This window comes from Heptranchias perlo, chromosome 7 (assembly GCF_035084215.1).
Source record: "Heptranchias perlo isolate sHepPer1 chromosome 7, sHepPer1.hap1, whole genome shotgun sequence".
NCBI classification, from domain to species: Eukaryota; Metazoa; Chordata; class Chondrichthyes; order Hexanchiformes; family Hexanchidae; genus Heptranchias; species Heptranchias perlo.
Genome location: NC_090331.1, coordinates 36,765,622 through 36,788,265, shown reverse-complemented (window position 1 = coordinate 36,788,265; position 22,644 = coordinate 36,765,622). Strand labels below are relative to the sequence as shown.

The window sequence follows — 22,644 nt, the reverse complement described above, 5'->3', positions numbered from 1 at the left end:
CTTCCCGCCATTGTAAACCGAGGGGCTGCAATCAGGGAAAAACCCCCTCGGGCAGAATGTAAAATTCAAATTGCTGTAATGTACCTGTAATGAATCTGAAATGGACCTGAAATGAATCTGTAAGCAATAATCTGTGTTGAGTATGATGCAATGAGACACCCTAGAGTGTCATGAACTGTAATTATGTCCAATGTGTTCATTGAACTGTACTTGACGTAACCTGCAAATTGTATAATCTATATTGTGGATGTTTGGAATGTGATATGACAACTGTATTGTATGTATTGCTGCAAATTTTATGAATAAAGTATATTTTTGGAAAAAAAACATTTCACCTGACAGTGCTCTACTTTTCCTCGTGAATATTTAGCCATTTTTAAACATTTTTCTACAGTGAATAATTGCGTTTGATTGGTGTGAAAAGGCAGTAAAAATACTCTGTATATAAAACATGAGGAAAAATTGTAGATAGTAATTGCAAGTAAAAAAGTTATGTTCCTTTTTTTCTTTTTAAAACATGTTATCACTTGTCTATTTCCATCATTTCAGTTTTCCAAGCACTTTGGTTCACCCTGGTCATCTTACTGCCAGCATAACTAACCCTGATACCACTGCAAACCCTCAGTCATCTGTCTATGGTACTCTATCTTTCTTTACTGGGGTCATTTGTTGAGGGAATACTTTAAAACTCTAATTTCAATTTTATCAACCCTTGTATTACTGAAGCATAACACTTCAGTGCATATTACAATACACATTTCCTGGAAAATGATTATCCCTCAACCAACACCATCAAATACAGATTATCTGGTAATTTATTTCATTGCTGTTTGAGATTTTGCTGTGTTCAAATCGGCTGCCATGTTTCCCTACATTGCAAAGTGAATACACTTTGTTGGCTGTGATGTGATCTGGGGTGTCCTGAGATTGTGAAAGGCATTAAATAAGTTCAAGTTCAATACACTATTTACAGAGCTAGCCAGCTGGATCTCAAATTTTGGATATTTCATGTCCAATAAAAGCCATCACTTAACTTGATCCATCTCTATTTTTGTGACAAAATCTGGCTGCATGAAACACTTGCAAATTACCACCTGATAAAAAGTGATGAAGTATTGAAAATAATTAAGATTTTACAAAATAAGTAACATTACAAAGGAAGTGACTAAAATTATGAATATACAGACTATAGATCCAATACTACATCAGACAGATATATAATAAACCTCAAGTTCATGGTTTAATCTTGAGCACAATTTCATAGAAATTTGGGTTCATATTAAATGTCAGGAATTTTGGGAAAAGGAAGTAAATTTAAGAAAAGGACTGGGGGACACAGATGGCACTAGAGTAAGAAATAGTCCAGTATCAGGTGGGATCAGACTAAAAGAGAATACAAGAAGGTCTAAGATAGGTTTACAGTGCATGTGTGTAAACGCATGAAGCATGGTAAATAACTGGTGAACTTCAGGCACAAATAGCCACATGAGAATATGATGTTGTGCCAATAATGGAGACCTGGCTCAGAAAAGGGCAGGATCGGGTGCTGGATACAAAGTGTTCAGGAAAGATAAAGAAGGAAAGAAAGGAGGGTGGGTGGCGGTATTGATTAAGGAGAATATTGCAGAGCTGGAGAGGGTGGGGGGGGGGGGAAATTGGATAGGGGCCGTTTTTGGGCGTAGGTAGCCCAATGAACCCTGTGCAGGCAGGGCGCAAGTTTCAGCCCACCCCAGGGCTTACCTGCAATCAGCGCTCCATTCCTGGCCTTGCACGTGGAATCAGTGCAATTTGCACTTTCCACCACCATAAGGAGCTCAATCTCTTAAAGGGAGGATGTTTCTTAGAAATCTCTTAAAGGTAGCTGGTACCTGTTATTTGCTGAAAATAACAGTCTACTGTCTGCATGGAGTCTGAACAGAGATCAGACATCGCACACGTAAAACACAGATGCGGGTCCCATCCGTATGTTTACACACTGATGAGTTATGGTAAAACATTGAATAAAGGTTGCGCACTACTAAATCCCACAGCCTCCAATCTGCATGCCAGACCTCACCAATCTGAGTTGGGACCAGCCCTCCGAGAGTGCATGCACAAGGTTCTCTTCTGATGCACTAGAAACTTTGGGGCAAGAGGTGGACGGAAGGAGGGACATCCCATATCCGCAGGGGGGTGGGGGGGCAAGTAGCCCTCCGCAGGCATATATCTAAAAGGCAGTGGGAGACGAAGTCAATGCCAGGTGCACAGCATCATGAATCACTGATGCAGTGCAGGAAGAAGTTCAATGCTTTGACATGAGTGGTCAAGGTGAGTGAGGTCAACTGTCAAGTGGCGTCTCCTACCAACTGCACCACGCACTATACCTCCAATCCCCCACATACCAACAAACTCTTTCTATCAGTACTCAACTCTTCCAACCAGATGCTTCCTCTCACCGTTACACATTACCACTGTTTCAAGCCGCCCACCCACAACTCACAGGCCACACACATCGGCAGCTATTCAACAATGACAGGCACATCACCCAGACACACGTCCCACTTTCTTGCGGGAGAAGGTGGCGTATATCAAGAGGCAGCAAGTGGCAGTGGCATTTAGCCCCTGAAGCCTGTTCCACCATTCAATGAGATCATGGTGGACCTGTGACCTAACTCTATATACCCGCCTTAGCCCCATATCCCTTAATAACCTTGGTTCACAGAAATCTACCAATCTCAGATTTAACTTTCACAAGTGATCTAGCATCAACTGCCGTCTGCAGAAGAGCGTTCCAAACGTCTCCCACCCTTTGAGTGTAGAAGCATTTTCTAACTTCACTCCTGCATGTCCTGGCTCTAAATGTTATTTTAAATTCACAAGCTTTCGGAGGCTTCCTGACATTGTTCACCTGACGAAGGAGGAAGCCTCCGAAAGCTTGTGAATTTAAAATAAAATTGCTGGACTATAACTTGGTGTTGTAAAATTGTTTACAACTGGCTCTAAATGTTAGGCTATATCCCCCCGTCCTAGTATTCAAGTCTAGGAGACCTCCTAAAACAGTTACAAATGTCTCAGCAGCAGAAGCAATAATCCAGCCACTAACCTGTAAATCCTGCATGGTCCCTTTAAATAGCGCCAGTGGTGGGGGGGGGGGGGGGGGGGGGTCATCCAGGCACTCTAAGATACGTTCAGAGGTCGGGATTAAGACTGTGCTTTGAGTTGAGCGTTAGACACCATTTTGGGACTTATCACTTTAAATCAGCGTAGCACACTGATTAAAGCCATTTTCTCCCTACTTTACATGATTCCAGCGTTCGTTACCTACGCTAACTCCTATACCAAGATGGCGTCTGGCGCACGTCACGCTGGAAACGTGCGTGCGCATCCAAGACGCCATCTTGGATGTCGGAGAGGTCGTGTAGCACCAAAACAACGGGCGCCACACGGCCCAATTTAACGCCCAGTATGTCAAGGACAGAATCTATTTGGTTAGAGTTAAGAAACACTAGAGGTGCCATTACACTACTGGGTATATTCTATAGGCCACCAACTAGCGGGAAGGATATAAAGTAGCAAATTTGCAGGGAAATTACAGAGAGGTGCAAGAGCAATAGAGTAGTGATAATGGGGGACTTCAATTATCCTAATCCGGCAAAGAATTACCAGTCACTTGGACAAGTGTGGATTGATTAGGGAAAGCCAGTACGGATTTGTTAAAGGCAAATCGCGTTTAACTAACCTGATTGAGTTTTTCGATGAGGTAACAGAGAGGGTCGATGAGGGCAATGCAGTTGATGTGGTGGAGATGGATTTTCATAAGGCGGTTGATAAAGTGCCGCATAATAGGCTCGTCATCAAGACTGAAGCCCGTGGAATAAAAGGGGCAGTAGCAGCATAGATACGAAATTGGCTATGTAACAGGAAGCAGGGAGTAGTGGTGAATGGTTGTTTTTCGGACTGGAGGGAGGTATACAGTGGTGTTCCCCAGGGGTCGGTACTAGGACCACTGCTTTTCTTGATTAATATTAATGACTTGGATTTGGGTGTAGAGGGCACAATTTTCAAATTTGCAGATGACTCTAAACTTGGAAGGGTAGTGAACAGAGAGGAGGATAGTGATAGACTTCAAGAGGACATAGACAGGCTGATGGAATGAGCGGATACGTGGCAGATGAAATTTAACGCAGAGAAGTGCAAAGTGATACATTTTGGTAGGGAGAACGAGGAGAGACAATATAAACTAAATGGTATAACTTAAAGGGGTGCAGGAACAGAGAGACCTGGGGATATATGCGCACAAATCGCTGACGGTGGCAGGGCAGGTTGAGAAAACGGTTAAACAAGCAGACAGGATCCAGGGCTTTATAAAATAGAGGCATCGAGTACAAAAGCAAGGAAGTTATGATGAACCTTTATAAAACAGTGGTTCGACCACAACTGGATTATTGTGTCCAATTCTGGGCACCGCACTTTAGGAAGGATTTGAAAGCCTTGGAGAGAGTGCAGAAAAGATTTACTAAAATGGTTCCAGGGATGAGGGACTTCAGTTACGTGGATAGACTGGAGAAGCTGGGGTTGTTCTCCTTAGAGCAGAGAAGGTTGAGAGGAGATTTGATAGAGGTGTTCAAAATCATGAGGGATCTAGACAGAGATCACTGAATACTGGATGTAAAAATGTACCATCCATCCCTATCATTACATGAACTGGGGAGCTGCTATATTTATAAACGGTCAGATTAATATATTGAAGATTTTCACTATCATTCCCCCTTCATATTTGGTAACGGTCAAAAAATGGTGCTGAAGAGTCAAAAGTTACTGAAACAAGTGTGAGGAGCTCTTGGACGTCATTGTCACTAAGATTGAGACCATCTGTTCAGCTGCTTCTGCTGTATCCCTCCCTTCGCCGAGCCCACCAAGACAAACTTCCCCCGAGGTTTCTCCCTGCCCTTTCCCTGAACCCGCATCTTTCTCTAGTTTCTCTATCACCTCCCTTCATGCTCTCTCCAAGCACATCTTGTCCATGAGACCCTCTTGCTCTCTCAATCCTATACCCACTACAATGCTGACCACCCAACTTCCCTTTGTGCTAATGCTCAGTAAAGCAATAGAAAGGATGTCAACAATGTACTAAGTGCATACCAAAGAGCCATGGTCATAGCATCTGAATTATGCATAGATAGCTGACATTGTAAATGGATCCCTCTTCTCATGTACTGTCGCCCTCCCTTTCAAATTGTCACCTCCCTCCTCAAAAAACTCACCCTTGACCCCACTGTCCTTGCAAACTACCACCCAATCTCCAACCTCCCTTTCGTCTAGTTGTTACCTATCCAGTCGTTACCAGAGGATCTCCTGCAAAGGCTTCTCTTCCAACCCCAGCACCATTACCTTTGGAGACCCCCAAGGATCTATCCTTGCCCCCCTCCTATTTCTTATCTAAATGCTGCCCTTCAGCCACATCATCCGAAGACATTACATCGGATTGACAACACCCAGTTCCAGCCTCTTATGTATCCCCCAAACCCTTTGCTCCATCACTGGCGGCCGTGCCTTCAAGGCTCCAAGCTCTGGAATTCCCTCCCTGTCTGCCTCTCTACCTCTCTCTCCTCCTTTAAGACTGACCTTAAAGCCTACTTCTTCGACCAAGCTTTTAGTCACCACTCCTAATATCTCCTTCCTTGGCTCAGTGTCAATTTTTGTCTGATTACGCTCCTGTGAAGCATCTTGGGTCATTTTCCTACGTTAACAATGCTATATAAATGCAACATGATGTTTGAGTCGGACCCTTTGGAGTTTTTTGTATGTGAATTTGAATACTGGAGGAAGTAGTTGAAATTCATTATCTCTAATGGCAAACCCTCAGAATGCCCAAAGCAAATATAAGAACTAGAAATGGTTAATACCTTAATTGCCCTGACTACTGAGCAGAACCTGTTTAATCTTGGATGATGAAACCGACCTTTAGAATACAAGAAAACTGTACAAGAGGTATGAGGTTTTACTGTAATCTCTCATTCCTTGCTTTACAATGCCTGTTCCACTTTTGAGGTATGATTCTGATTGTGGAGTAAAGTTAATAGTTCACCATTCCCATTATTTACCAGCTGCCTAAAACACTACATATCCAATATGAAGACAAAACATAAAGTTAACACTAAATTTCAGAAGCATCATGTTAATTATTTATTGCAATATATAAAATATAATCATCTTTATGAAAGTCAGATTACTTCATAACTTCACATAAGTGAAAAATGATGCCAAACAAATTAAACTGGAGGGAAAAAAAGTCTAAAAATTTGATAGCATCAAACTAAGTGTCAGTCTCCTTAAAGTTATCAATTAGGTCCAAAATTCAAACCAGCTATTCAACTGACATTTTTTTTAAAACTTCCTATCTGTGGCAGGTTTCTGAAAGGGAACATAGGAACAGGAGCAAGTCATTTAGCCCCTCGAGCCTGTTTCGCCATCCAAGAGATCATGGCTAATCTGCGACCTAACTCCATATACCCACCTTAACCAAAGGTATTAAGGGATATGGGGCTAACAAAAATCTATCAATCTCAGATTTAAAATTAACAATTGAGCTAGCATCAACTGCCGTTTGTGGAAGAGAGTTCCAAACTTCTACCACCCTTTGTGTAGAAGTGTTTCCTAACGTCACTCCTGAAAGTCCTGGCTCTAATTTTTAAGATATGTCCCCTAATCCTAGACACCCCAACCAGCAGAAATAGTTTCTCCCTGTCTACCCAATCAGTTCCCCTTAATATCTTGAAAACTTTGATCAAATCACCCCTTAATCTTCTAAATTTCAGGGAATACAACCCTAGCTTGTGTAATCTTGCCTCATAATTTAACCCTTGGAGTCCAGGTGTCATTCTAGTAAAATAGAATTCTTCATCAAGATGGAGAGTGAAGTAGTCCAATCCAAAACTAGGGTCCTAAATCTAAACAAAGAAAACTATGAAGATATGAGGAGTGAATTGGCCATGATAGATTGGGAAGCTTCATTAAAAGTCATGACGGTGGATAGGCAATGGCTAACATTTAAGGAACGAATGCATGAATTGTAACAATTATACATTCCTTTCTGGCGCAAAAACACAAAAAGAAATGCGGCCCAACCATGGCTTAACAAAAGAAATTAAGGATAGTATTAGATCCAAAGAGGATAAAGTTGCCAGAAAAAGTAGCAAGCCTGAGGATTGGGAGCAGTTTAGAATTCAGCAAAAAAGGACCAAGAGATTGATTAAGAGGGGAAAAATAGAGTATGAGAGTAAACTTGCAAGGAACATAGAAGTGGACTGTAAAAGCTTCCATAAGTATGTAAAAATAAAAAGATTAGTGAAGACAAATGTAGGTCCCATACAGTTAGAAATGGGAGAATTTATAATGGGGAGCAGGGAAATGGCAGAGCAATTAAACAAATACTTTGGTTCTGTCTTCACGGAAGAGGACACAAATAACTTCCCAGAAATGCTAGGGAACCAAGGGATTAGTGAGAAGGAGGAATTAAAGGAAATTAGTATTAGTAAAAAAAAAGTGCTGGAGAAATTAATGGGACTGAAAGCCAATAAATCCCCAGGACTTGATAATCTGCATCCCAGAGTACTAAAAGAGGTAGCCATGGAAATACTGGATGCAATAGTTGTCATCTTCCAAAATTCTATAGATTTTGGAACAGTTCCTGCAGATTGGAGGGTGGCAAATGTAGCCCCACTATTTAAAAAAGGAGGGAGAGAAAACAGGGAACTACAGACCGGTTAGCCTAATATCAGTAGCAGGGAAAATGCTAGAGTCTATTATAAAGGATGTGATAACAGGATACTTAGAAAATATCAATGGGATTAGACAAAGTCAACATGGATTTATGAAAGGGAAATCATGTTTGACAAACCTACTGGAGTTTTTTGAGGATGTAACTGGTAGAATAGATAAGGGAGAACCAGTGGATGTGGTGTATTTGGATTTTCAGAAGGCCTTTGATAAAGTCCCACATAACAGGTTAGTGTGCAAAATTAAGGCACATGGGATTGGTGGTAATATACTGGCATGGATTGAAAATTGGTTAACAGACAGGAAATAGAGAGTAGGAATAAATTGATCTTTTTTGGGGTGGCAGGCAATGACTAGTGGGGTTCCGCAGGGATCAGTGCTTGGGCCCCAGCTATTCACAATATATATCAATGATTTGGATGAGGGAACCCAATATAATATTTCCAAGTTTGCTGACAACACAAAACTAGGTGGGATTGTGAGTTGTGAGGAGGATGCAAAGAGGCTTCAAGGTGATTTAGACAAGTTCAGTGAGTGGGCAGGTGCATTATAACGTGGATAAATGTGAAGTTATCCACTTCGGAAGGAAGAACAGAAAGGCAGAGTATTATTTAAATGGTGATAGATTGGAAATGTTGATGTACAAAGGGACCTGGGTGTCCTTGTACACCAATCACTGAAAGCAAACATGCAGGTGCAGCAAGCAGTTAGGAAGACAAATGGTATGTTGGCAAGAGGATTTGAGTACAGGAGCAAGGATGTCTTACTGCAGTTATACAAGGGCTTGTTGAGACCACACCTGGAGTATTGTGTGCAGTTTTGTTCTCCTTACCTAAGAAAGGATATATTTGCCATGGAGGAAGTGCAGCAAAGGTTCACCAGACTGATTCCTGGGATGGCAGGACTGTTGTATGAGGAGAGATTGGGTCGACTCGGCCTATATTCACTCGAGTTTAGAAGAACGAGAGGGGATCTCATTGAAACGTATAAAATTCTGACAGGGTTAGACAGACTGGATGCAGGGAGGATATTTCCCCTGGCTCGGGGTCCAGAACGAGGGGTCACAGTCTCAGGATAAGGGGTAGGACATTTAGGACTGAGAAGAGGAGAAATTTCTTCACTCAGAGGGTGGTGAACCTGTGGAATTCTCTACCACAGAAGGCTGTGGAGGCCAAGACACTGAATATATTTAAGAAGGAGCTAGACAGATTTCTGGACACAAATGGCATCAAGGGGTATGGGGAGAGAGCGGGAATATGGTATTGATACAGAGGATCAGCCATGATCATATTGAATGGCGAAGCAGGTTCGAAGGGCCGAATGGCCTACTCCTGCTCCTATTTTCTATGTTACTATGCTGCACTTCCTCCAAGGCCAATATATTCTTCCTAAGGTGTGGTGCCCTGAACTGTACACAGTACTCCATGTGTGGTCTAACCAGGGCTTTGTATCGCTGTAGCATAACTTCTACCCCCTTGTATTCTAGTCCTCTAGATATGAAGTCCAGCATTCCATTAGCCTTTTTGATTATTTTCTGTACCTGTCCATGACATTGTAATGATCCAGGTAACGGACCCCTAAGTCTCTTTGGACCTCAACTGTCTCGAGCTTTTCACCATTTAGAAAGTACTCTGATCTATCCTTTTTAGGTCCAAAGTGGATGACCTCACACCTGCCTACATTGAAATCCATTTACCACAGTTTTGCCCTTTCACTTAATCTATTACTATCTCTCTGTAATTTTATGTCTCCAGCTACACTGCTTACAATGCTGCCTAGCTTATGTCATCGACAAATTTGGATATGTGGCTCGCTATCCCGTCATCTAAGTCGTTAATAAATACAGTGATTAGTTGAGTACCCATCACAGATCCCTGTGGAAACAACTAGTCACATCCTGCCAATTTCACTCCCTGCCTATTATCCCTACTCTCTGTCGCCTGCCACTCAGTCAATTTCCGAATCAGGTCAATAATTTGCCCTCAATTCTATGAGCTTCAACTTTAGCTAACAATCCCTTATGAGAGACTTTAGCAACAGCCTTCTGGAAGTCCATATAAACAACATCCATAGACATTCCTCTGTCTACTACTTTAGTCACCGCTTCAAAAAATTCAATCAGGTTCGTCAGGCATGACTTACCCTTTACAAATCCATGCTGGCTCTCTCTGGTCAGCTGAAATTTTTCAAGGTGATCATTCACTCTATCCTTAATTATAGACTCTAATAATTTCCCAACAGATGCTAGGTTAGCTGGTCTATAATTCCCTGGTTTCCCTCTCTCACCTTTCTTAAATAGTGCAATTTTCCAATCTAAAGGAACGGTTCCTGAATTGAGAGAACTTTGAAAGATTATTGTTAGGGCATCTGCAATGTTCTCAACTACTTCTTTTAAAACCGTGGGATAGAAATCATCTGGTCCTGGGGATTTGTCACTCCTTAGTGCCATTATTTTCTTCATTACTGTTTATTTGCTTATGTTAATTACGGTGAGTCCCCATCCCTGATTCAAAATTAGTTTCCTTGGGGTGTCCTCTTCCTCTACTGTAAATACTGACGCAAAGTAATTATTTAACATGTCTGCCATTTCCTTATTTTCATTTAAAATACCACCATTATCAATTTTTAAGGGGTCCACATTGCTCTTGACCACCCTCTTTTTTCTAATATATTTGTAAAAAATGTGTTGATTTTGATATCGCTTGCAAGTTTCTTTTCATATTCCCTTTTTGTAGCTCTTACTGTCTATTTTGTCACCCTTTACTGACTTTGTATCTCTCCCAGTCGCCAGGCCCTGTGCTTTTTTTTTGCATTTTTGTATGCTTTTTCTTTTATTTTTATGTTGTCCCTTCCCTCTTTTGTCATCCATTGGTATTTTTTTTTGGCAAGTAGAGCTCTTGCCCCTTGGGGTATGAATCAGTTCTGTATCACGTTAAATTCTTTCTTGAACACCTCCCATTAATCTTCTGTCATTTTACCCATTAACAGATTTGCCCAGTTTACTGTGGACAATCTCTGTCGCATCCTGTTGAAGTCAGCCTTACCTAAATTTTGAATCTTAGTAGCTGTTACGGTTTTCTCCCTTTCAAACACAACGTTGAATTCGATCATATTATGGTCACTATTAGATAAATGTTCAAGTGCCATTAGGTTGTTAACTAAATCTGGCTCATTACTCATTATTAAATCTAATATGGCCTGCCCCTTTGTTGGTTCTAGGACATATTGTTTCAGAAAGCTGTCTTGAACACACTCAAGAAATTAGTTATCTTTCTGACATGAGCTCGTCTGCTTATCCCAATCAATATGAGAGTTAAAATCCCCCATTAAAACCACTCTGCCTTTGTGACATGCTTGTCTAATCTCTGCATTTATACATTCTGCACTTCACAGCTGCTACCAGGGGGCCTATATACAACTCCAATGTTAATTCATTTTCTATTTCTTAATTCTACCCATAAAGTCTCCATTGCCTGCTTACCTCTCGTTATATCCTCTCTTATCATTGAAGTAATTTCATCCTTAATCACTAAGGCTACTCCTCCCCCTGTACCAGATTCCCTTTCCTTCCTGTAGACCTTATAACCTGGTATATTCAGTTCCCAGCTCTGACCTTCTTGCAGCCACATCTCAGTAACGGCTTCTATGTCATACCCTCTAAGTTGAATTTGTGCCTGCAATTCATTCAATTTGTTCCTTATACTCTGTGCGTTTGTATAAAGAATGCTTATATGGGCCACACACCCTAACCTGTCCTTCTCATCTAATGTTGTTTTTCTCACACATTTCTTATTTCTCTCTCCTGATTTAATTAATTTACATCTTTTAGTTACCTGCAGTGCCCAAAGCATAATTTCTGACTATTACTCTACTCTCTTCCTTTTTGTTTGTTTTAGAATTATTAATTTTATTACCTTTTCCACCTGAGCCCTCCCCCCATTTACTAGTTTTAAGTCCGTGTGATCACCCTATTTATCTTTTCCACTAGGACCCTGGTCCCAGCTCGGTTCAGGTGGAGCCCATCCGCACGGTACAGTTCCTTCCTGTCCCAGTACTGGTGCTAATGTCCCATGAAAATTAGCTTTTTAAAGAGTTTTATTTCTTCTGCTCACACTGATTAACTTATTTGTGTAAAATTCCTTTGTGCACTATTTAAAAGTTGTTGCAAATCCATTTATTTTAAATAAGTTAAGAAATGCAATGTTAGCGCGCCAAGGAATTTTATACAATAGATTAAGTGCTGCACTATCAGAAGAAATTAAAACCCCTTGATTCAAAATTCAGCACCTTGGAGTTAGCATAGCTGTAAAAGTTGTGGACAATAAATATACACTTACCACAAGCCACCCTGTCCGCAAGAAGAGAACCACTCCAAAGATGTTGATCATACAAGTTGTGAATACTCCATCCCATGTCCCAAATAGCACTGGTTCCCAGACAAAAATCTTAACCTTCCACCAGGGCTCAACGTGGGACTGAGATACCTGTTTGATAAATTAACACCATTGTCCAATTAGTATCCTAGCACAGAATATACGATGATTCTAAAAGACACAAGGCTCATGTGTGGAAACTGTTCTATTTTATCCTGGTATCTACTTTATCCCTAGGCCTTCACAAATCAGATCAAAGGTATTTTGCTAATTAAAAGAGGATTCCAAGTGAAAGAGGAGTTTGAATATATCATTTTCTAACCTGAATGTAAGGCTTCACAGTAATCGAAATTATTCTATTTTAATTATGCTCATACCCAATTAATTTCTTGAAACAGAAAGTAGAATATCTTCCCTTTATTTTCAACTATGAATCAGCCCAGTGATGGAACACCAATGCATTCAATGCATAAGAGTCTACACATGGAAGTACATTTATAGCAGACTTTTATTAATGGAAGTTTTGAAATAGCTTATAACAGTGGGAAAGTAGGATATTAAATATAATTTAGTTTTTAACATCTAATTATCTAAATTAGTAATAAAGTAAATGCTTTATATCTGTGCTCACAACATATTTTATGAGATAACATTCCAGTTGCTATAAGCTGCTGAAGTGGTTGTATTAATACCTAACTGTATTAAACATCTGTTAACTGTGACCTTGCTTTGTCCCCAAGGCATTAACTTTAGACTATTACATTTAAATGGATGCATTTTTATTTGAATTTTTAATATGTGCTGTTCCATTTTTCACAAACTCTATCTCCCTAAAAAAGTGTTTACACAATTACAGTACAACTGTCCATAAAATAGATAAATCAGAAAAACATGTAGGGACAAATCTAATTGATTACACTAAGACATTGTGACTGTATTATGAGTTTTAAAATCTACATTTTAATTAATTTTAATGCAAAGTCACAGAGCATATTGCAATATGGCCAAGCATGCCGCCCCCTTTAGAACATATGTTCAATATCAAATTTAAATATGCCTTGCTTTATAGGGCCATAGTAGTTAGATCAGATTGATACTAAGGGGCTAAGTACCCTAATGCATATACTATGGGAATGCCCAAAGCTCATGTGTTTTTAGACTAAAGTGGTTAAAATCCTAAAGTCCACGACCTGAATCCACATTTCTTATTCTCAGTCAGTTCTAGGAAATACCAAAGTTCAACCTTTTCATAGAAGACATCACTAACCGCTAGCAGCAGTGAAAAATGAATTTTACTGTCTTGGAAAGCCAGATGGGATACTTGGCTTTTCCAGTGAGTGTACCTTGCTTTCTGATATGGCAATATTAGAATGTCTATCCTTGCACAAGACCAGGGCAAAATTTGTCCAGATCCCTTTTCTCTTCTTGGTTTTTCTTAATTTGGACAAGGTGCCTAACTTTGAACTCCTGGTTTCTTTCTCATGTTTTTGTAAGATGAAGCATATATGTTGTTGGCCTACTAAAATATGCATTCATTTCTCTGTCTTGAATCGTCTGTTTAATGTTAACACAACGTTTTCTGAAAAATCTTAAATAATGCAGTTGACTTTATAGCTACAATCTGTAAAAATTACTTTGATAATTTTTTTATTATTTGTTCATGGGATGTGGGCGTCGCTGGCAAGGCCGGCATTTATTGCCCATCCATAATTCATAGAAATGATTTGGATCAAAATGTTGCTGCTATATAGTACACACTTTTAGCTGCACCATCAGAAAGACAAATGCAATAATACTGGAAATATGGTTCTAAGCTAGCTCTGAAAAGAAGAGGCAATTTTATGAGTTCACACTCCCAGCAAGCGAGGCTGTGAGCCGGAAGAGCAAAATCGTAAAATTCCCCATATGCAGATATTGCTCAAAATAATTGGTCCTAAATCTGGATTTTTTTTTTAAACATGCAAGAAACTCTAGGGCAGAAATTACTGCCTGTGATATCAATGAACGAAAGCTTAACATTTTCACTTGCTATTTTAACAAAGCCATTACCCAGTTTATTTTTAATTGGTTAATGCTGTCAAATATTTGTCTCCCATTATGGCCAGCAGTAATTTTTATCCTTATATTCCATCATTTGCTGCATCAACTATTAAGCACTAACTGCAATATTCAATGCTGTAAGTTTTAATTTTTTTGGCACAATTAATTATGTTTGTTAAATGGATATAATGCAATTCAAAACTACTTGGGTCATATTACAATATTCTTCTTTCAAGAATGACCACATAAATTTTAATTGTTCCATGCCAAATACAATATTTTCTTAATGGAAAATTTATGCACTGCAGTTTTACTTAAACTAGAGATACATTTGTGCATCATGGATGTGAAAATAATGACAAATTTATTTAAATATGATCTGACGCATCAATATTTTAGGTATGCAGCCCAGAGTGGCATTTCTGATTTAATTCATCCGTAATTTTGGTCGCCATTCTACAAAAGTAAGTCAGTTTGGTTAATTGTGCTAACTCCAGGATGAAGTCAAAACCTATGGTCATTACTGTCTGAACATTTGAAACTAAATATTTTTACTGGGGTAACATACACTTTGTGAAGAAGTTCCCACCAAACGACAGTAACCAACAAAAAATTGATGGTGATGCAGTCATTTTGCTCTGAGACCCAGAAAGACTTATATAAAAAAATACTTGCATTGTTTTTTCACGTAACAATGTCTCAAAAGCATTCAATGGCTGTTGTTATGCGGACCTCAATGGCTACTGATTAAATCATATATTTCACACAAAAGGAGATTTTTTTTTAAAACTGCAACTACTGGAAATCTGAAAGAAAAACGGAAAATGTCGGAAGTACACAGTCGGTCCATCAGCATTGGAAAAGAGAAAAGGTAGATTAATGTTTTGGATGTTGGCTCAGTATCAGAATATTCTGATGTGTGGTTTCTACCTGAACTGTTAAACTGTCTTTTTTTGGATGCTGGCAAAACTCCTGCGTTTCCCCATTTTCTCTCTTATTTCAGATTAACAACATTTTTCTGTCATGGATACAACAGATTGACTAACCTTGTTTATTAAGACTCTCCCAGCCTGCAGAGACAGCCTGTTAGCCTTAGGATCTAAACCCAGGTGAAGATCCTGCTCAAAAAGGTTACATGAGAGACAATAACTACATAAACCTGTTAGTGAAATTCACCTGTGCATTTTCATGGAAAAGTTCTTGCACGTGCCCAGTACTTCTAGATCCACTGGAACTATTTAGTAGTAATGTTGCTTTATCTGTCACCTCTGAATTACACTTCAGATTCCAGTCTTCTTCCATACTGTGGAAATGCTGAAGCATTGAGCCAACCAGTAAAGGGATATATACATCAACGCCTAGGTTTGATCAAAGTGCCTTTTGTCTTCATGAAAAGAAGCCACTTCATTCTTTACCCTAAAATCACACACAAATCTTTAAATATTAGATCTATTGTTACATATTATTCAATTAAGAACTCAATTCCACAAATTTATAACAGGTGTTAATATGCATCTTTTGGTGGTGGTCATATTGACAAATATTGGCCTTATCACATCTCTCAGAAACCACTCAAAGCATTTTGCATACAGGAATTACTATTCATAGACAGTGATTGCTACTGTATAGGCAAACACCTAGATCCCAAAAAGATACTAATAGACAATTAATCTATTTTTAATGGTATTAGTTGAGGAATTAATGTTGGCCAGACATGATGGAAACTCTGCTTTTGTTCCAAAAGTGTCACAAGATCTTTAACATCCAACTGAACTATTAGAACTAGTCATTATTAGAACTAGCAGAAAGGGCATTGACTTAACAACTAGTCTGAAAGACAGCACCTCTGACAATACAGAACTCCTTCAGTACTGCATTGACGTGTCAGACTACATTGTGGATTCAAGTCCTGGAATGTACTGACCCAGAAGTGAGAATGCTACCAAATGAACCAAGCTGAATGCTACATGTTGGATTTACTGACTTTATTCTCCCAGTAGTGTTAGCCACTAAATACCACTGAACAAGTTGCTTAAACAACTGGAAAATATGATTCCTGCTTTAAAATTAGTTATTCCTATTCCCACACTGTTTATAATGCATCTTTCTCATCCAGCAGAGGAAGATTTAGTCTTCCTATAAAAGAATGGAATTCATTAAACCTTACTTTGAAATTTAAATTGGGTTGTTTTTTAAACCATTCTAAGCACATCAAAATGCTAACAATACCCTATAAGATACCGGCTAAAATCTGGCTGGAAAAAAAATGATCCTGTCCTAATCCCCCATGCTTAGATTCACAAGGCAGGGTTTGTGAGCACGCTATGTAGACTATATTCATTTGATGATTAAGAACTACCATAAGTTGGCAATCTGCCCTTCCTTTTCATTATTTAACCTTCACCTCATTGAATACTTTTCTCCCAAGGCAGCACCAAAAAAGGGAGCAACCGATCACCCGCATGTAGGCCAGAAAAAAACTCTGCTCTATGTCCTTTTTTTTAAAAAAAATGATGAATCATGTTCAACAATTGCTACTTTACAAATACCATACATCAGATGTGCTCAAACTAGAGCTTCTGGGTCACATGAAGCCATGTGAGCCACAGCTGTCTAGCCAAGAAGTCTCCTTGATTCACTTTCCTGCAGAATCTATAATCCCTCAGTTCACCAGGAGAAATCTATGCTGCAGGTAGACCGTTCCAACCACCAATCCCATCAAATTCAATTAGACAAGCCCAGCAACATTAAAAAATAGCAATTGAAATGGAGTGGCAAATCTAAATTCAGTCTGTAATTCAACTTGGGTGCAGAGGCTTTTAAATGTATTTAATTACACAAAATCATTTTTTAATTCAGCAGAGATGCTTGCTTGGTAGCAATGGTTTGCAACAGCAGTGAATTAACAATGAATGTTATGTTTATAATGTGGCCCATGGTATGCAATCAAATGACCAACTAAAGCTAAAACTATGGACAACCCTGCCAATAAGGTAACATACTTAAAAGTTTGCTCAAGCAACAGCTATTATTCTAGTGAATTGGCCCTTAATCCTGCTCATCACAAATTAAAACCAAACACCTAGAATTACATCTACACTGATAAATAACCTACCCTTTTTAGCTAGCGAAACAGGTCATTTGGATGACTACTAGGCTGAGTGATTTATTATAAAACAACAGCAACATAAAGACAGCAATTGGCAGCAAACTCATTGTCTATATTTCTTTATTAATACCAGTATCTGAGGAATCTCTTCAGGATGATTCTGAAAGAAATTCTCCTTTCATCAAAAATAGTGTTGATATAGACACCTTGTGTTTTGACATTATGAAAAGTTTGCAAGAGTGGGACCAGTTCTCATGATGGGGGGGAGGGAGATGGAGATGGGGGGGAGGGAGATGGAGATGGGGGGGAGGGAGATGGAGATGGGGGGGAGGGAGATGGAGATGGGGGGGAGGGAGATGGAGATGGGGGGGTGGAGATGGAGATGGGGGGGATGGAGATGGAGATGGGGGGGATGGAGATGGAGATGGGGGGGGATGGAGATGGAGATGGGGGGGGATGGAGATGGAGATGGGGGCGGATGATGGAGATGGGGGGGGATGATGGAGATGGGGGGGGATGATGGAGATGGGGGGGGATGATGGAGATGGGGGGATGATGGAGATGGGGGGGGATGATGGAGATGGGGGGGAGGGAGATGGAGATGGGGGGGAGGGAGATGGAGATGGGGGGGAGGGAGATGGAGATGGGGGGGAGGGAGATGGAGATGGGGGGGAGGGAGATGGAGATGGGGGGGAGGGAGATGGAGATGGGGGGGAGGGAGATGGAGATGGGGGGGAGGGAGATGGAGATGGGGGGGGAGGGAGATGGAGATGGGGGGGAGGGAGATGGAGATGGGGGGGAGGGAGATGGAGATGGGGGGGAGGGAGATGGAGATGGGGGGGGGGAGATGGAGATGGGGGGGAGGGAGATGGAGATGGGGGGGAGGGAGATGGAGATGGGGGGGAGGGAGATGGAGATGGGGGGGGAGGGAGATGGAGATGGGGGGGGAGGGAGATGGAGATGGGGGGGGAGGGAGATGGAGATGGGGGGGGAGGGAGATGGAGATGGGGGGAGGGAGATGGAGATGGGGGGGAGGGAGATGGAGATGGGGGGGAGGGAGATGGAGATGGGGGGGAGGGAGATGGAGATGGGGGGGAGGGAGATGGAGATGGGGGGGAGGGAGATGGAGATGGGGGGGAGGGAGATGGAGATGGGGGGGAGGGAGATGGAGATGGGGGGGAGGGAGATGGAGATGGGGGGGAGGGAGATGGAGATGGGGGGGAGGGAGATGGAGATGGGGGGGAGGGAGATGGAGATGGGGGGGAGGGAGATGGAGATGGGGGGGAGGGAGATGGAGATGGGGGGGTGGAGATGGAGATGGGGGGGATGGAGATGGAGATGGGGGGGAGGGAGATGGAGATGGGGGGGAGGGAGATGGAGATGGGGGGGAGGGAGATGGAGATGGGGGGGAGGGAGGGAGATGGAGATGGGGGGGAGGGAGGGAGATGGAGATGGAGGGAGGGAGATGGAGATGGGGGGGAGGGAGATGGAGATGGGGGGGAGGGAGATGGAGATGGGGGGGAGGGAGATGGAGATGGGGGGGAGGGAGATGGAGATGGGGGGGAGGGAGATGGAGATGGGGGGGAGGGAGATGGAGATGGGGGGGAGGGAGATGGAGATGGGGGGGAGGGAGATGGAGATGGGGGGGGATGGAGATGGAGATGGGGGGGGATGGAGATGGAGATGGGGGGGGATGGAGATGGAGATGGGGGGGGATGGAGATGGAGATGGGGGGGGATGGAGATGGAGATGGGGGGGGATGGAGATGGAGATGGGGGGGGATGGAGATGGAGATGGGGGGGGATGGAGATGGAGATGGGGGGGGATGGAGATGGAGATGGGGGGGGATGGAGATGGAGATGGGGGGGGATGGAGATGGAGATGGGGGGGGATGGAGATGGAGATGGGGGGGGATGGAGATGGAGATGGGGGGGGATGGAGATGGAGATGGGGGGGGATGGAGATGGAGATGGGGGGGGGTGGAGATGGAGATGGGGGGGATGGAGATGGAGATGGGGGGGGATGGAGATGGAGATGGGGGGGGAGGGGGATGGAGATGGGGGGGGAGGGGGATGGAGATGGGGGGGGAGGGGGATGGAGATGGGGGGGGAGGGAGATGGAGATGGGGGGGGAGGGAGATGGAGATGGGGGGGAGGGAGATGGAGATGGGGGGGAGGGAGATGGAGATGGGGGGGGAGGGAGATGGAGATGGGGGGGGGAGGGAGATGGAGATGGGGGGGGAGGGAGATGGAGATGGGGGGGGAGGGAGATGGAGATGGGGGGGGAGGGAGATGGAGATGGGGGGGGAGGGAGATGGAGATGGGGGGGAGGGAGATGGAGATGGGGGGGGAGGGAGATGGAGATGGGGGGGGAGCGAGATGGAGATGGGGGGGGAGGGAGATGGAGATGGGGGGGGAGGGAGATGGAGATGGGGGGGGAGGGAGATGGAGATGGGGGGGGAGGGAGATGGAGATGGGGGGGAGGGAGATGGAGATGGGGGGGGAGGGAGATGGAGATGGGGGGGGAGGGAGATGGAGATGGGGGGGGAGGGAGATGGAGATGGGGGGGGAGGGAGATGGAGATGGGGGGGGAGGGAGATGGAGATGGGGGGGGAGGGAGATGGAGATGGGGGGGGAGGGAGATGGAGATGGGGGGGAGGGAGATGGAGATGGGGGGGAGGGAGATGGAGATGGGGGGGGAGGGAGATGGGGGGGGGATGGAGATGGGGATGGGGGGGATGGAGATGGGGATGGGGGGGTTGGAGATGGGGATGGGGGGGAGGGGGATGGGGATGGGGGGGAGGGGGGATGGGGATAGGGGGGAGGGGGGATGGGGATAGGGGGGAGGGGGGATGGAGATGGGGGGGAGGGGGGATGGAGATGGGGGGGAGGGGGGATGGAGATGGGGGGGAGGGGGGATGGAGATGGGGGGGAGGGGGGATGGAGATGGGGGGAGGGGGGATGGAGATGGGGGGGAGGGGGGAGAGGGGGAGAGGGGGGAGGGGGGAACAAAAGGGAAGGTCTGAGATAGAGTGGAGGGCAGGAGTGATTAAATGACACAAGGGATGATGGTGCAAAGCAAGGACAAGTAAAGAAACAATAGATGAGTCTGGAGGAGCTGTGAATGGCAACAGCAGAGCCATTACCAGGACCTGCTGTACCTGATCGAACACGAGAAGGAAACAGAAAGCAATGAAGGTGAACAAGGTAAAAGAGACAAATGGAAATCCTGTTGGAGAGAAGAGCAGAACTTCTTCAAGGTGGGCATTCCTAGAAGAGAAGTGGCAGTGAATTAAACACTAAGTTATAAGTATTAATTTTATCATCTGATACTCTGCAAACTGCAGGTTCAAGTCACAGCACTAGTCCCTATTTGCCTCTGCCTCAAGAAGGTCCTTCCAAGGCCTTACATCAAACAAAAATCTAAAAATTTATTTTTATAAAAAGTGATTCCAGAATCAAGTTAACACATCTTTATCATCTTTGAATGAACCTGCACAACCAGAAATCACTGGCTGATTGATTTCTAAGTAACATTCCTCTGAAATTAGCACAAGAATCAATAGAAAAGTTCTACAGCAACTTTATCTGCTCTTCAAAAAGCAAGTTAAACAATGACTTTATTATAGCCCTAAAAAAGGTGGAGTAGATTTCACAGATAATGAAAGCACCTGATTCAAGCCAAATATTCAGATACAACAAAGTAATTTACATAGAATTAACAGCACATAAACAGGCCATTCAGCCCAAATAGGCTGATGCTCCACATGAGCCTCTTCCCACCTTACTTCATCTCACCCTATCAATATATCCTCCTATTCCTTTCTCCCTCATGTATTTATCTAAATTCTCCTTAAAGGCATTTTTGCTATTCACCTCAACTACAGCATGTAGTAGCAAGTTTCACACTCTAATCACTCTCTGAGTAAAGAAGTTTCTCCTGGATTTATTCATGACTATCTTATATTTATGGCCCCTAGTTTTGGACTCCCCCACAAGTGGAAACATCTTCTCTACATCTACCCTGTCAAACCCCTTCATAATTTTAAATACCTCCATCAGGTCACGGCTCAGCCTTCTCTTTTCTAGAGAAAAAGAGCCCCAGCCTGTTCAGTCTTTCCTGATATGTATATCCTCTCAGCTCTGGTATCATCTTTGTGAATCTTTTTTGCACCTTCTCTAATGCCTCTATGTCCTTTTTATAATATGGAGGTCAGAACTGTGCACAATATTCCAAGTGTGGTCTGACCAAGGTTCTACACAAGTTTAACATAACAGCTTTTCAATTCTATCACTCTAGAAATGAACACCAATGCTGTGTTTGCATTTTTTAATGGCTTTGTTAACCTGCGTTGCTACTCTTAATGATTTGTGAATCTGTACCCCTAGATCCTTTGAGTCTCTATGCCATTTAGACTCTTACTTTCCAAGTAGGAGGAGGTCTCCTTACTCCTCCTACCAAAATGCACCACCTCACACTTAGCCACATTGAAATTAATTTGCCACTTATACGCCCATTCTGCAAGTTTGTTAACATCTTCTTGTATTTTGTCAGTCTTTCTCAGTATTAACTTCACTCCCCAAATTGGTGTCGTCTGCAAATTTTGATATTCTACTTCCGATTCCAGAGTCCTAATCATTTATTTAATTATTCAGAGGAAACGACCAAATAATGCTCCCCTTGTAACAACATTGCATTAATGAAAAGAGAACCTAAACTAATGAATAAGAGCAGTTCATGTAGACACAGCAGCATACAAGAGAAACATTTTTTTTTGTTTTAAGACATCATTTTAATTAGCATATTTCTAGTCGTGGTACAGTGCTATCCAACAGGTCCCCGATATGCACACTCTAATTAGATGAAATGTAGTCCATGCTATAGATAATACCTATTTTGATTTAATGTGATTTTCTAAAACAGTTTTCTGTTTATTACCATGCTATAACAGAAGCATGCATTACATTTTTTAAAAATTGAACTATCCAAATAATGTCCACCCCTAAAATGTTAATAGACCCATTATACACCCCCTGTCTCTAAAAAAAATAGTAAACAATTTTACAACACCAAGTTATAGTCCAATAAATTTATTTTAAATTAAATTCCACAAGCTTTCGGAGGCTTCCTCCTTCGTCGGGCGGATGGTGGAAATGATATTTTCGAATCCTTCGCATTTGAAAAACATAGAACAATGCCTGGTGATTACTGCCCGTTGCCAAGGCAATCACAGTGAGCAGACAGAAAGGTGTCATCTAAAAGGCCACTGAATATACAACCCCCCAAAAAAGAGAGAGAGAGAAGGAAGACAGTCAATGACCCGTTATATTAAAAACAGATAACATTTGTTCGCTAGTGGGGTAA

General features: G+C 42.5%; 1 protein-coding gene across 1 annotated transcript in view; it reads right to left on the bottom strand.

Moving 5' to 3' along the window:
• slc12a8 (solute carrier family 12 member 8) overlaps positions 1 to 15,574 on the bottom strand; it is a 101,684-nt gene extending 86,110 nt beyond the window's left edge. Inside the window, exons 1-2 of the mRNA XM_067986772.1 lie at positions 15,348 to 15,574; positions 12,096 to 12,242 (exon numbers count right to left, since the gene is read on the bottom strand). Coding sequence (XP_067842873.1) covers positions 12,096 to 12,242; positions 15,348 to 15,494 — 294 coding nt within the window. The 5' untranslated portion in view covers positions 15,495 to 15,574. The remainder of the gene's footprint in view (positions 1 to 12,095; positions 12,243 to 15,347) is intronic.
• Positions 15,575 to 22,644: the final 7,070 nt, after the last annotated feature.